The sequence below is a fragment of the Eremomyces bilateralis genome (genome assembly GCF_010015585.1).
Source record: "Eremomyces bilateralis CBS 781.70 unplaced genomic scaffold P152scaffold_40, whole genome shotgun sequence".
Lineage (NCBI taxonomy): Eukaryota > Fungi > Ascomycota > Dothideomycetes > Eremomycetales > Eremomycetaceae > Eremomyces > Eremomyces bilateralis.
Genome location: NW_022985106.1, coordinates 95,922 through 110,111, shown reverse-complemented (window position 1 = coordinate 110,111; position 14,190 = coordinate 95,922). Strand labels below are relative to the sequence as shown.

Below are 14,190 nucleotides of genomic sequence, written 5' to 3'. Positions count from 1 at the left end.
TCACTAGTTAAGCATTCAGGATTCCCGATATTTCGGCGTAGGATAAACAAGCTCCACCTAGCTCCGCATCTCTGCTGGGAACCGAATTTGACTTATCCGGCCAGAGAAATAATTGCATCCCTGTCTTGACACGTCACATGCCTAGTTCAATATATCAGCAACATCGCATCTCGTCTTTCCCAGGAAACAACTCTATCATTCTTCTGCCAACCAATTACTTCCGGTTTCGTTTATGTTGAAGCTTGTCCGAGTACCAAATTTAGGGCTATTTTAGGGCTAATGTCGAGAATGCCTTCCTGGCCACCTTCGATGGCGTGTAATATAAAGAGTAAAGTCGCCGCAACTCCTCGCTTCAACGGTCTCCTCTTTGCCTATCCCAGCTCTTTTTAATATCCTTAGCCGATAAAATTCTTGGACACGATGAACTGGATCGACCTGGCGAACCTGCTGGTGGCAACTGGCATTCTTGCAAGTTGGCCAGCCCAAGCAGCTCCAGCATGCAATGGTGAACCCTTCATTTGCGGTCGAGGTCTAGACAAGCAGAAAGCTGAGTGCCTACAGTAACTGTACCGAACCCGATCGTCCGGGCCGCACAAGCCGCTCCTGGGACGATCGCGGCAAGATGGGCGGCGAAGAACAAGTACTTCGGGGTTGCGGCAGACCCTGGGACGATATCGAATGCGAAAAAGGCTGGTATCATCGCGAAGGAGTTCACACAACTCACCCCGGAGAACAGGTAAGAGACCATAAGATCCAAGGCATAGGGCCATCGTTGACGGAAGCTGTCGGTACTGATCATGAACCCAGCATGAAATGGGATGCTACGGAACCGCAACGCGACCACTTCACGTTCGGCAATGCTGACCAGTTGATGAACTTCGCCACATCAAACGGACAGAAGGTGCGCGGTCACACGACCGTTTGGCACTCTCAGCATCCAGCTTGGGTAGAACAAATCAACGACAAGGCCACACTTACGCAGGTCATGGAGAAGCATATTACTCAGGTGATTGGACATTTCAAAGGCAAAATCTTCGTTTGGGTATGTATGGATTGGGCACTTAAACGGATTTGTTGGGACTAACAGTAGAGAAGGACGTGGTGAATGAAGCTTTCAACGAGGACGGCAGCATGCGTGATTCGGTGTTTTATAAGGTTTTGGGAGAGGATTATATTCGCATCGCCTTTGAAGCGGCCAAGAAGGCCGATCCTGCAGCGAAGCTATACATCAATGACTACAAGTAAGACGAGATTCCACTTACGATTCGGCCTAGATTTGCGGATTGCTAACAGATTCTCAGCCTCGACGACCCCAATTACGCAAAGACCAAAGGTTTGATTGAGAAGGTGACGAAGTGGCGCTCTCAAGGCATTCCGATAGACGGGATCGGCTCGCAAGGCCACGTATCCGCGGAGTGGAATACGGCCAAGACGATACCCGCGGCCTTAAAAGCTCTCTGCGCCGCTGCTCCGGAATGTGCCCTTACGGAAGTCGACATTGCAGGCGCCGCCCCGAGTGATTTCGCCACGGTCACCAAAGCATGTCTAGATATCAGCAACTGTGTAGGCGTGACGATCTGGGGAGTGACAGATGCGGATAGTTGGAGAGCCAGCTCCACTCCGCTGCTGTTTGACGCCAGCGGCAATAAGAAGCAGGCGTACACTGCTGTTCTTAATGCAAGTTAGTCGAGTGTTTCCTTCTTGCAGGGGCGAACTGCGAAAAAGTCACTACATAGCCACACTTCTCGTAGTCAATCGAACTCTGACTCTTCCTGTCTGCGTGCTGCGAGCGAGCTGAAGAACCGCCTTTGGCGTCTTGTTCCTTGATTTCTCACATGTACCATGGGTCCACGGGCTATAAGCAGAGCTCGAGAAACGTCACTGTGGATGTCGCGGAGTAATGAAAAGCAATCCGACGACGAGCTGTGGAAACAGGACCGTTCCCGCCCCCTGCGACCTCGATTAAGCTGTCCATGTCAATCGGTGCCTGGCGTGTTGTCCCTTCTCTTGAGCGTTGGTCGCGTTCGTCAAGTCGAGTCGCGTCTCATCGGAATTGATTCTCACACCTGGGTAGCGGTAGTCATGACCAGCTGTAAAGAGTTTGACGTCAAGAGAAGCCAACAGGACTGTGATATACTCGTAGGCTGTGTCTGTATTCCGCATCAATGCTGTGTGGAGTGTTGAAACCCCATCCTACCGTGCCAACTGAGATAAGTGTGAAGCCATCGCAGGTCCTCCATTCAGTACCGTCGGTACCTATAATAACGTAGTAGTACACATATCGTCTCAGTAGTGGTAGTAATATATTTCACAAAGCCAGGACGTTTTGAATCTCCAAGCAAGAAATTCCATGGACGGGAAATAACAATTTGTGACTACCTTAATAGTTACCCTTTTAAATAACTAATTATAAGGAATCGTAGGGCTGAATTGTACCGACCCACTAGGCAGCGCCAAATCCGGAGCCACCTCAACTTTCATCCCACCCGCCCATCCACTTCTAAACCGATCATCGACATCCTTTCCAGCGGGATTGACGAGTGTTCTTCATATCTAGAATCCCAAATGACCGCAGGTTCGTTCAAGCATGCGACCCCCAGCCATAGATACCGTGGCTGAACCGTGGACAGTTCAATACCAGCTGGAGCGAGCTGCCTCCGACGGCTCAATAGACCCGTACTAGTCCCAACCTTCCTGATGACGAGGGTGTAATATCTGACTCGGCACTACAGGGAGAAATGGACCGTCATTCTTCAAGAAGTCCTCTCACGACTTGAGCATGTATGCCTATCCTACACTACGATAGCGGTGGTATCGCCACTAACACCAAAGAAGATCGTCTACAACGAATTCCCAACGCCTGCTCACATACCAGTCGAAATCCGACCAGCAGCTACCACAGACGCCAACGACGAATCATCGTCACCGCAGGATTCGTTCCAGAATTCCCAAGCCGCCGACAAAGAGAATGCCCCTCCCCCCCGACCTCGCGCATCGATGGCCGCTCCCGACCTCTCCAGCCAGGCTACCACCGACCTCACGATCCTCCCTTCCGAACTCCACAACCTCTACTTCTCCATCCGCCGAACCCTAACCACGGCATTCTGGAAATACCCCCCTCACACCATCCAACGACTCGCGGAGCTGCTCCTCAAGCCGCGTGCGCACTACCGATACCTCCCTTCTTACCTGCGAGCGCTCGAGCGCGTGGTCTGCGTGTCGAGCAACACCACGGTCTTCCCGCTGCCACAAGCCAGCCTCCCCAACTCCAGCGGCACACTCCTAAACGGCACGACGAATTCGACGAGTTCCGCCGCGGCCTTGGGGAGCGACGAAAGCCTTGGCGGCGCGCTCCTGACCCCGATTCCGTGGCTGAATGCCGACGAAAGCCCCAGCGGCTCGTCATCGCACTCGGGGTCGCAGAACACCGAACTGAAGTCCGAGAGCACGGAGATCGTGGACGGGCCGAACGGGGCCGGGAGGATCGAGACAGTCTCAGTGGTGAATGGGGTGTTGACGACCGGCAATGGAGGGCAGACGAATGGGGGAACAGGGACAGGCACGGAACACGAGCTGCGTGCGGCGGGTGGAGTGACGCAGGGAGAGCTGCTGAGACAAGAGCAGGAGGCGGGCGTGGTCCCGTCGAACGCCGCGTATGTGCGTGCGGGGGGCGCAATCGTTGCGGAAGCGGAGGAGAATAGGGAGAGAGACTCGGCGTCCCCGGAAGAGCAGCCGCATGCGCGCGGCCCGGAGGAGGTGGGGATGCAGGATACGGGGCCGCAGGATGGTAGGGAGGGGCTGGATATTGAGGCTGCGGTGGGTAGACGGACTAGACCCGCGCAAGAAGGGCAGGGGGAGCAGGGAGAGACACAGGCGAAGGAGGGAGGTGAGGCGAGTGGGGATACAGCTGCGGATGCGGACGCTGCGCTGGCGAGTGATGAGAGCATGAAAGATGTTAGTGACTACCGCTAATCTACATGTACAATGTCCTATTGTTAAAGTACATGTAGCACCTTAACCTCCATCTGAATTATGTGCATGCAGGTGTAAATGTTGTCGACCAACCATCGAACCTGACAGCTTCGCGTTTCAAATCGCAACCATAATTTTCCCAAAGCGGTGCAGCACCAACCACGAGTATTCGCCCGAAACATGATCTCTACAAATTATTGCCAACTATACCTAGGTATCCAATAATTCAATGATGTCAAAGCATACATTACTGCTGGATGAAGCCGGAACTAGGGGTGGCACGTGAACATCGGAGTTTACTGTCACATGCTTAAGGTTACATTACTTATTACGGCAGGAAACTTGGCCGCTTGTGACAACATCAATGCCATCTCATGCTGCTGCCACGGACTTCTCCCCCATTATTGCTCCACCCATCTCCTCCACCTCTCCATATTGTATGAATAGCTAATTTAGCGATGAGGACCAGCGTATTCACCATCATGTGTCTTTAATATTGTACTGTCCTTAGTTCGAGCCTCCTTGGAGCATCACCATTCATCATTCGAGTTACGTCAACACCGACTCCGAGGCTCTCGAGCATATCAATCTACACATCCGAGCGCCGTCATGGCGGCTCAATCCAGTTTACGCTCATCAGGCGACCCACTGATGGTCTTATTCAAGAAATATACAGATAGACTGAAAGCCCGGGTATACGGCACCTCCCGAACAACGCGCCTGCTCGCAACCGTCGCCCTCCTCGTCTCCATTGTATCCTCCGGATATGGAACATATAACATCTGGCGAAGCCGGCACGTCGAAGACGAGACGGGCAGGATGTTATTTCGGCGCAATTCCGGCGTGAAAGGAAAAGATGGCTCGCGAACCATATATGTTCCGTACAAGCATACCACGGCGAAGGTGACGATCCACGCGACCAAGGAGACGACCTTCGATGCCCATCGTCGACTATTCCTTCAGCCTCCGAAAGCGGCGAAGCTGAGCGACAGCTATACTCCGCAGGTCCCGCCGCCGCAGACAAAGCCGGGGCTGAACCTGGCGTTCTTGCACCAGTTCTTGAGTTTGTTGAATATCATGATACCCAGATGGAAGAGCAAGGAAGCTGGCCTGCTCCTCAGTCATGGTGTCTTCCTGATGCTACGGACATATCTGTCCCTTCTTATTGCTCGGCTGGATGGCGAGATTGTCCGTGACCTGGTCGCCAGGAATGGAAGGGGTTTCATGTGGGGAATCATTAAGTGGTGCGGGATTGGCAGTCTTGCCTCGTATACCAACGCCATGATTAAGTTCATGAAATCGAAAGTGTCAATTGCGTTCCGGACGCGGTTGACGAGATACATTCATGACTTGTATCTGCATGAGAACCTCAACTACTACAAGCTGCACAATTTGGACGGAGGCATCGGTCATGGTGCTGATCAATACATCACACAGGATCTAACTTTGTTCTGCGCTTCAGCCGCATCGCTTTACTCGTCACTCGGCAAGCCGCTGGTTGACTTGGTTGTCTTCAACTACCAGTTATACCTCGCACTCGGCCCGCTCGCCATGTCGGGCATCATCGCCAACTACTTCATAACCGCGACGGTTCTGCGGAAGCTCTCGCCGCCATTCGGGAAATTGAAGGCCGTAGAAGGACGCAAAGAGGGAGATTTCCGCTTCCTCCATTCCAGGTTGATTGCCAATGCTGAAGAAGTCGCGTTCTACGGAGGAGAAAAGATGGAAAAGGCGTTCCTTGACAAAGGGTTCAAAGAGTTGAAGAACTGGATGGAGGGAATCTATAACCTCAAGATCCAGTACAATATGCTTGAGGACTTTGTTCTCAAATACTCCTGGTCCGCTTTTGGGTTCGTAGTCACCTCTCTCCCTGTCTTTTTGCCATCATGGGGCGGACTCGGCGGGGCCTCCGAGATGGTCCAGTCGACGGAGCGGAAGGGTCGTGAACGCGGTCGGATGAAGGACTTCGTCACCAACAAGCGTCTCATGTTATCCCTTGCCGATGCCGGTGGTCGGATGATGTATTCCATTAAGGACCTCTCGGAGCTGGCAGGGTACACGTCGCGAGTCTACACCTTGATCAGTACCTTACATCGAGTACATGCCGAGGCCTATTTCCCTCCGTCGGGCACCCGACCAGAGCCCTTCTCGCTGTCAGACGCCCAAGGCACAACCCACAAAGGGTTCGATGGCGTCAGACTGGAGAATGTACCTGTTGTTGCACCCGGCCTATTTCCACTGGGCGGGGACGAGCTTATCGAGAGCTTGTCGTTCATCGTCCATTCAGGCGAACACCTACTCATCACCGGACCGAATGGCGTCGGAAAGAGCGCCGTATCCCGAATTGTTGCAGGCCTCTGGCCTGTGTATCGTGGACTGGTCAGCCGGCCGCGAACGGTTGGGACCGATGGCATCATGTTCATTCCTCAGCGAGCGTATCTCAGTACCGGCACGCTCCGCGACCAGGTGATCTATCCTCATACGGAGGTCGATATGAAAGATGCGGGCGTCCGGGATTCCGAGCTGAACCAAATTCTCGAAGATGCGAAACTCGGATATCTTCCGGACCGTGAAGGCGGATGGGACACTCGCAAGGATTGGAAGGACGTACTGAGTGGCGGGGAGAAGCAGAGAATGGGGATCGCGCGGTTATTCTACCATGAGCCTCGGTATGCTGTCATCGATGAAGGCACCAGCGCAGTGAGCAGCGATGTGGAGGGCTTGTTGTACGAGCGGGCTAAAGCCCGTGGAATCAGTAAGTGGCCACTCTCCATTGTCTCCCTGGTTGATAAACATGTCATCCGCTATACATTCTATCCTGTATTTGCCCAAGTGATTTTATATACAAACTAACATCCGATGCCACGCAGCTTTGATTACCATTTCCACACGCGCCTCGCTCAAGCGTTACCATACTTTTACCCTGACCCTAGGTATTGGAGACAACGGCGACGAATGGGACTTCCATCGCATCGGCACGTTAGCCGAGAAATCAACCGTGGAGAAGGAACTCCTGGAACTCAAGGAACGCATCAGCCGCGTTGAGGAAATGAAACGTCGGAGACAAGAAATCGAGCAGGAATTGAACAAGGTGTGGGTCGAAGGTGGGGATGAGTTGTCTCCCCCTCCATACGCTGAGAAAGTTGAGGAAAACAAAGACGAAGAAGCCGCGCCTTATGATCCGGGGAATTATGATGATGTCGAAGAGATGTCAGAGGCGCCAATCAACGCCGAATAGACGAATCCCAATAAGTTCGACGCTGTGCCAACCCTATCCCACACAGTGGAGTCCCTTGGGGTGACCAGTCTTGTCGCACGAAGCGAATTTCCACCATTCATAGTTCCATAAGGGGAAAATTCGGCGGAGGGTGAACTCCATGACGGCGGGGAACTTGCCGAAGTCCGCCATGAGTCCTCCCTCATACGTGACATCGTGGTTCAAGAACACGGCGGGGATCACGCTCAGCTTCGGCATGGACCCCATGGAATGCTCGGCCGTCTCCTCCATCAGTTGGTTCAAGTCGAGCTTGCCCGCGTACTTCTCCAGCGCCTGGATCGTCGGGATCTCGTCGGCCAGATGCTCCATCAGCGCGTCCTTGAACGAATCCATGATGCCGATGAGCTTCCGGCCGTCGAAGTCCCGGCAGCCGCGCGACCGCTTCACTTCGGCCAGATACGCGCGGTAGCGCTCCATGCCGCCGTGGAAGCGGTGGTGTTGTTCTTCGTTCTCCGTCATGAGCTGGTCGTCGCCGGTCCGCTTGCGGAGCTCGGGGAAGAAGTGTTCTTCTTCGCCGTTGTGGTGGGACGCCAGGCCGATGACCCACGCCTCGGCGTAGCCAACGAACGTTGGGTAATCGGTAGGCTGGACGTGGAGAGCTTGGAGGTAGATGGTGTTGAAGCAACGGATGAAGGCGTTGTGGATCGTGGCCATGACGGAGGCTTGGACGGTGTAGTCATCGGACTAATGATGGAGTTAGCATGTTCAACATGGTTGCGGCTCATTTCATGGTTGTGTACTTTTTTGGTCAAGTACTGCGGCGTGGGAAGGAGAGGTACAGGACGATCAGCCCAAGTAGCGGGAGCCATTGTTATGATAGGATTGTCTGAATAGACGGGAATAGAGTTCAATTACGAGCGGTATACAATAGGACTTTCTATAAAGCACTTATTCTTGGAGTTGATCTACCAAAACATGACGCTCCACCGACCTTACTTATACACATCCTGCTGAGGCGATGCTCTCCTCCATCCACCACCCCTATCGTGCACTCTCACCAAAATTCGGTCAGATCCATTCCCCTGAACGCCGCCCAAACGCCACGATTTTCAGCGCGCCTCCAATCGAACGGGTCAACCTTTAACCCTCGGTCCTGCGAAGATGAGTGTTCCAGCGTGTCATGCCGTCAATCTCACCGAACCCAGGGATGCCCAAAGTGTAGCATCGCGCTCCTCACCGAGCTCGTGTGTCGATTCGCATGTGCACCCTACCAACTACCAGGTGGCGGGCGGGGTGAGAGACGCTACGCCTACAATGAACGATATGGCGGCACCCAAGAATAGCTCCCGTCCCTAAGGTAAGCTTAATATTGTCGCGGAGCCGTCACAAACTCTGAATACCTGGGCACCTGGGCGTACATGGAATGAGGCGCAGTACCCTCCGCGGGTCCGCCAGTTTCGGCACCAGCTGGCGATGAGATGCAAGTTGCGCCAGCGGAAAAAGGCGGCGTGGGTGGTGGCGGGCGGCGGCGCAGTTGAAATCCTCGCTTTCTCCCATCTTGGTACATATCATGATGTCTCAGTTCTGACGTTTCTCGTAGGCATTGAACTTGATGGAGGCGTTGAGGTAGCACTGGAGACGGGACGTTTACACTCATGCCGTCAATGTAATCTGGGTACTACGTATCGCTTGTGCTTCGCCGTTCTTGTACTGTGACCTATCCTGAAGACCGGAGCAGCGCATGAGTGAGCCAAACCCATACAAATGAGACATGTCATCTCCATGATCAAGAGCATCTATCGCCGAGGACCACTGATGCACTCTCTGCGCGTCTTTCAGGACCCACTAGCAGTAGATATGATGACTACAGGGCTGAGATGACTTATTCATCACATAAGCACCAAAGTCAGCACTCCCTGACCAGGTACTACCAGCAGTGCGGTATGATATTAGGAGTATACGCGAGTATAGACTTGAACAACAGTCTTACAGGAACCAACAACACTAACTATGAAAACAATATCTCAACACCTCCACAGACACCGATTATGTTTATTGCAAATGGACACTCCAGCCGCCTTCCCATCCTCAAACAAGGGTGCAGAAGCTAAGCTCGATGCAGTCACGTACTCAACGGTGGCTACAGCTGAGGTTCACCCATCGACGGGCCGCGCATTATGCTGGATGCACCGCCCAGAAGCGACGCATCGCACACGGACCGGGTGACGATTCTGAGTATCGTTTTTGTATGAACTATCATTTGTTCAGGTTGGGAGGAGTTTAATTTCGGTAGCTTTAGATAGTACTGCCATGGGATGGTCCTTGATCGCTGGGGGAGATCGTCTTGGAACACCAAGCGGTGGACGAGGGTTGGATTTTAGGAACCGCCGTGGGACTGTCTGCCTCAATTGAATAGATGTATGTATCCGCCGCCACCAGACAGGAGTCCGAGCATCGTATCTCACGATATCACCAAGCATAACGAACCCCAGCATCTGAATACGCGCAATCCATAGCATTGGAACCCGGCATCGAGTAGCCTAAGGAACGAGCTAAATATATGACCCATGAGAAACGTAGCTTTAGATCTAACTCCGTCAGAGATGGTGGAAAAATAGCACACACGATCGGAAACGGGGGAAAGGGGGACGGGAGGATTCCAGTGAAGGGGGGATACAAAAATACTCGAGAAACAAGAAAGGCTCGGTTCCCGAGTCTGGAAATGGATATGGGAAGCACACGATTCGATGCACCGACCCCGTCGCCAATAGGGAAAGGAGAAATAAGAGGTCGCTCTGGGTTCCGATCCATCCAGGCCGTAAACAGACGAATAGTGCGAACAGGTAGGTAATGAGGAACGTATCCGAGGGAAACAATCGGAGTCCCATGCGCCCCCTTTTTTCTTGAAGCAAGGAGATGAAAGACGGGAGTCAAATCAACCCCGTCGGCAAGAAGAACCAACGCAGTGCCTCCACCCCGTAGTAGATTTCGTGTCGTAAGCACCCGTTCCTCAACCGTGGGCGCCTGCCCGTTCGTTCGAACCCATCCATATCGGTATTCATCGCTCCGATTTTCGAAAAACATGAAGGGACACGTCCGCCTCGACGGCGCCGTGGCCCGCAGAAATGATTAAATGGTGGGGAAAAGTGGTCGAGGGGGCGATGGCTGGGGTAGAGGGGGGATCGTACTTGGCAAATCGCTTGGGAGGGACGCCGCTGGGAAAAAGGAGAAGGGGAAAACGACAAAGAACCCTAGCGTGGCTGTTGCAGCGAAACGCTGGGGGACAATGAGGACTTTGTGCTTCAAAGAATTTACGCGCACGGTGGATAAGAAGCGATATATTCCGCCGGCGTTTGCAATTCGGACGAGAAACGTGAAAACTAGCATTTCGATATACCCAGCATCAGCGGTATGATTGTGACGGAGATAGATAGTCGTCCAGATAAAAAGAAACGTGGGCAAAAAAATACAAAATTCGCGCCCGAAAAACGCCTGCCCCCCCCAAAAATATGTCGAAACCGGGGAATAGGATAATATGGTAAGTACGGAAATGTCGTGCGGATATGAAAAAGTGGTTAAGGACCAATGCGAGAAAGACCTTCACTGTACGCCACCGTTAAAACCGCCCGCCGCCGTAAACTCGAGAGGATGACCGTGGTAGATCGTCGTTCGTTTGAAAAGCAAAAGTGAGATGCAACGCGGAACCCGTCGAAACCCAATGTTTTCCCAATGATTTTCCGTTCGCCGTCCATTACATCTCGCCCATGCCGGCCTCGACGCCGTCGGGGAACCCCAGCGTGTCGAACGGCATCCCCGTGTCCCCGTCCGTCTGCAAGAAGGAGTCGAAGTCGAAGTGCTCGAGTACGTCGTCGTGGTTGAGGTCGGGGATGAGTTCGAGGCTGAACTCGGAAGCCTGATGCCATCTGTCAGTAACGGTAACGCGGTCAACGGAAACAAAAGGATGGAGACGCACCCCACCGGTGAGATCGAACGTCCCATTGTCCATCTGCGGCTGCACCGGCTGCTGAACCGCGGCGGAGTTCGGCGCCGGCGCGGCCTGCGCGTTGGCGGGCGGCTGGGGCCCGCCGTTTTTGAACGTGTTCGAGTGCATGGGCGTGATGGGGGTGGAGGGCGTCGGGGTCGGCGCCTCGGGTTCAGTTGCCGGCGTGGCGGCTGCGGCGGCCGCTTTCTTGGCCCCTTTCTGTTGATTGTCAGTACATTTTCCGGCGAAATTCGTGGCGAGGTACGGACCTTTGTGCCCTCCCGCTTCTCCTTCTTCTTCGGGTTGGCCTTGGTGGTCTGCGATGGCGTGGGCGGCGCCGCGGTCGAGTTCTGGGATGGCGAAGATGGCTGGGTGCGCTGTGGCGGTTCGCCGGAGGCCGGAGCGGGTGGGGGTCCCATGTTGTTGCCCCTTTGCTGCGGGGTACCTATCGGAACCGGCGGCCCATTCGTGGTCTGCGGCATCTGCTGCCCTTGCGGTTGTCCTTGGCCTTGCGGTTGTCCTTGTGGCTGCGGACCACCTTGGCGCATCGGGTTCCCTTGCCAGCCGTTGGGGATGTTCGGGATTCGACCGCCGTTTTGGCGGATCGTTTCCATCTGCTGGGGGTTGTTGAACTGCGGCGGCATGGAGCTCGGTGGGCGCATCATCGGGCCGCCCATTTGTTGGTAGAATTGCGGTTGCATCCCTTGAGGCATCTGGCTCGGATCGAAGTTCGACGCTGGAGACCCTCGGTTCGGAGCCATACCGTCTGGCATGGGGGATCCGGGGAGGCCCTGTTGATGGAGCTTGGGGGTGCCTCGCTTCATCTGATCGTTCGGATTCGGTGACGGACCTCCGGCTCGGCTCCCTGATGGTGACATGGATGGTGCCCCGACGAAGCCTTGAGCTCCGGCCTCTTGCTCTTGCCGCGCCATCAACAATCGTCGCTTATTCTGCTGTTCCAAGAGCATGAGTTGCATTTGGTAGTCGTGCAGCGCGTGATTACCCTGGGCTCCGGCTTGCATCTGGCTCGCATCGCCCATAGCAGATCCATCACCCATCTGGGGCATCATACCTGGGGGCATACCCTGGATAACGTCAGTAGTGAACACGCAACCAAGTCTTGGGCACAACGAACCTCGAGCTTCGGTTGCATTCCATTGGCATTCGCAAATTGTTGCATCTGTTGCTGAGTGAGATCGGCTGGCAGACCGCTCTGCAAGAGCATCTGTCCGTTCGGACCCGTCATGTTGACCTGGCCCGGCATCCCTTGCGGACGACCCCCGGGGCCCATCTGCTGCGGGTTGAAGTTATTCCCATCGATGCGAGGACGTTTCGGAGACGGGGCGTTGTCCCCCGAGCTCGGAGACTGTGGGCGCTGTTGGCCCATGTCCATACCCGAGCCGTCTCGGCGCATGTTCTGCGGCATCATCGGTTGTCCCTGCATGTTCTTCATCTGCTGGAGCTGCTGGGGATTACTGGGAACGAGTCAATCAACGTCGTACCATTGGGAGAGTGGGAAACTTACGCTCCGCGAGCAATCGCTTGCCTCTGCATGTCGGCCACCGTCATCCCCTGTCGGCCAGGCAGGTTCATCATCATTTGGCGATTCATCATCATGCCGTTGGGGCCGCCCTCGCCTTGTCGCAGGAGTTTATTCGTAGCGTCGTTCCGCATCTGCGATTGATTCTATCGTGATTCACGTCAGTCGCTGCATTCTCCACCTCCGAAACCGGATTGACATACCATAGTGTGCTTGAGGTACTGCGACATGACTTGCGACATTCCGGTCTGTCCACCGCGGTTGGCGGCGAAGATGTCCCAGAATTGGCACCACCAGTCTAACAGAAAGCAACAATCCTGGCTATATGAGGGGACATTGGGAAGAGGAAGGTCGTCGGGACGTTTCACTCCGTCTTTGGGATCGGTGTCCATGTCGTCCACGCCGTTCACGTTCTTGCCACCGGCGCTCGCATTGCTGACCACGATGGGCATCTGCTCTTTGAATGCGCGCGCCAGATCGTATTTCTCGTGTTTTAAGAGGTAGTCGTAGATGTAGGTGTTGAGCTTGCTCGTGTAGTCGTTACCACGCGGGGCAGCCGATTTATTGTTCATCATCGGTGTGCCGCCGACGGGGCCGCCCGCGGACGGTCCCATTCCGGGCATATTGACCTGAGGGTTCATGATCGATTTCGAGGAGCGACGGCCGTGTTGGGACGAGAGAAACGAGATTCCACTCGATGCAGGGTCGGCGAACGGACGCCAAGACCCAGATGTTGGGGGGAAGCCCTAATAAGCGATCGATGCAACGACGTCGCGACAGCGGCGGACGACGTCTCGATATTATGGCCGGCCAGCCTGTCGAGCGGGAAAATCGTGCAGAGGATATCGACAGGCGATATGGGACGCTGCGCGGGCGGTGGTTGCGAGAGGCGTCGGCGATGCACGGGATTGCGCCAGCGGTCGGAGGCGATCGATCACACCGCGGTGCAGTGCGGCGAACGGGGAATTCGGTGGTGGTGAGAGACGGATCCTTTGTCGCGACGCACTATGCCGTATGGTGGTGCAGCGCAAATGGTGGGATTGTCCTCGACGATAGACGATGGGTAGGGACGAGGAGTTGGGTGGAGTGAGTAGAAGGATGAATAATGGGGCGGGAGTTGGAGTCGTTATGTCCAGGATGGAGCTAAAGTGATAGATGGTAGGAGTAGTCGCAGATAGTAGATGGTAAGAGGTAAGAAGTGAGTATGGAAATCCAGGTGACAGTGACAGAAGGATGTAGATCTGATCTAATGCCTGATGGAGTGGTTGGCGTGTCTCCAGAGAGAGGAGGAGAGTGGGTGGATGGAGTGGATGGCGGAAAGATGGCGGAAGGCGAATGCGGATTGGATGCAATAATGGCTGGAGGAGGAGAGTGGAAGAGTCAAGTGTGTGTGCGACTCAGCGCGATGAGTGTGCACCGTTGAGTGACGCCCTTTTGCTGTGATTGGTGGGTAGGTGCTGAGACGCGGTGGGGGGTTCC

General features: G+C 54.5%; 6 protein-coding genes across 6 annotated transcripts; 3 read left to right on the top strand and 3 right to left on the bottom strand.

Moving 5' to 3' along the window:
* Nucleotides 1-420: 420 nt before the first annotated feature.
* Nucleotides 421-1,686, top strand: P152DRAFT_453079 (endoxylanase; the record flags this gene model as incomplete). Its single annotated transcript, XM_033678337.1, has 5 exons — nucleotides 421-505; nucleotides 562-736; nucleotides 808-1,042; nucleotides 1,096-1,241; nucleotides 1,302-1,686. 5 exons carry the CDS (start codon nucleotides 421-423, stop codon nucleotides 1,684-1,686), a joined length of 1,026 nt encoding a protein of 341 aa, XP_033529849.1.
* Nucleotides 1,687-2,627: 941 nt separating this feature from the next.
* P152DRAFT_462792 (uncharacterized protein) lies at nucleotides 2,628-4,059 on the top strand. Its single transcript, XM_033680414.1, has 2 exons — nucleotides 2,628-2,781; nucleotides 2,836-4,059. Exon 2 carries the CDS (start codon nucleotides 2,998-3,000, stop codon nucleotides 3,970-3,972), a length of 975 nt encoding a protein of 324 aa, XP_033529848.1. The 5' UTR covers nucleotides 2,628-2,781; nucleotides 2,836-2,997; the 3' UTR covers nucleotides 3,973-4,059.
* A 522-nt stretch (nucleotides 4,060-4,581) lies between these two features.
* On the top strand, nucleotides 4,582-7,210 carry P152DRAFT_405912 (uncharacterized protein; the record flags this gene model as incomplete). Its single annotated transcript, XM_033676840.1, has 2 exons — nucleotides 4,582-6,718; nucleotides 6,843-7,210. 2 exons carry the CDS (start codon nucleotides 4,582-4,584, stop codon nucleotides 7,208-7,210), a joined length of 2,505 nt encoding a protein of 834 aa, XP_033529847.1.
* A 16-nt stretch (nucleotides 7,211-7,226) lies between these two features.
* P152DRAFT_253719 (uncharacterized protein) lies at nucleotides 7,227-8,231 on the bottom strand. The gene is made up of 3 exons (XM_033674723.1): nucleotides 8,181-8,231; nucleotides 7,990-8,126; nucleotides 7,227-7,933 (listed from the first exon to the last, which is right to left on the bottom strand). The coding sequence occupies exons 2-3, from the start codon at nucleotides 8,056-8,058 to the stop codon at nucleotides 7,244-7,246; spliced, it is 759 nt and encodes a 252-aa protein (XP_033529846.1). The 5' UTR covers nucleotides 8,059-8,126; nucleotides 8,181-8,231; the 3' UTR covers nucleotides 7,227-7,243.
* Nucleotides 8,232-8,463: 232 nt separating this feature from the next.
* On the bottom strand, nucleotides 8,464-8,746 carry P152DRAFT_477528 (uncharacterized protein; the record flags this gene model as incomplete). The annotated part of the gene is made up of 2 exons (XM_033681591.1): nucleotides 8,464-8,541; nucleotides 8,627-8,746. 2 exons carry the CDS (start codon nucleotides 8,744-8,746, stop codon nucleotides 8,464-8,466), a joined length of 198 nt encoding a protein of 65 aa, XP_033529845.1.
* A 1,860-nt stretch (nucleotides 8,747-10,606) lies between these two features.
* On the bottom strand, nucleotides 10,607-13,633 carry P152DRAFT_252362 (uncharacterized protein). The gene is made up of 6 exons (XM_033674720.1): nucleotides 12,915-13,633; nucleotides 12,697-12,857; nucleotides 12,307-12,646; nucleotides 11,441-12,256; nucleotides 11,163-11,390; nucleotides 10,607-11,102 (listed from the first exon to the last, which is right to left on the bottom strand). Exons 1-6 carry the CDS (start codon nucleotides 13,350-13,352, stop codon nucleotides 10,941-10,943), a joined length of 2,145 nt encoding a protein of 714 aa, XP_033529844.1. The 5' UTR covers nucleotides 13,353-13,633; the 3' UTR covers nucleotides 10,607-10,940.
* Between the last annotated feature and the right edge of the window lie 557 nt (nucleotides 13,634-14,190).

Bases quoted from the DNA above. Each gene is read 5' to 3' on its own strand.
- P152DRAFT_462792 (XM_033680414.1), top strand. From the start codon at position 2,998: ATGGCCGCTCCCGACCTCTCCAGCCAGGCTACCACCGACCTCACGATC.
- P152DRAFT_253719 (XM_033674723.1), bottom strand. From the start codon at position 8,058: ATGGCTCCCGCTACTTGGGCTGATCGTCCTGTACCTCTCCTTCCCACG. The intron at 7,934-7,989 runs GTACACAACCAT...CTCCATCATTAG, and splicing joins CGCAGTACTTGACCAAAAAA to TCCGATGACTACACCGTCCA.
- P152DRAFT_252362 (XM_033674720.1), bottom strand. From the start codon at position 13,352: ATGAACCCTCAGGTCAATATGCCCGGAATGGGACCGTCCGCGGGCGGC. The intron at 12,647-12,696 runs GTAAGTTTCCCA...ACTCGTTCCCAG, and splicing joins CAAGCGATTGCTCGCGGAGC to TAATCCCCAGCAGCTCCAGC. The intron at 11,103-11,162 runs GTGCGTCTCCAT...AGATGGCATCAG, and splicing joins CGTTCGATCTCACCGGTGGG to GCTTCCGAGTTCAGCCTCGA.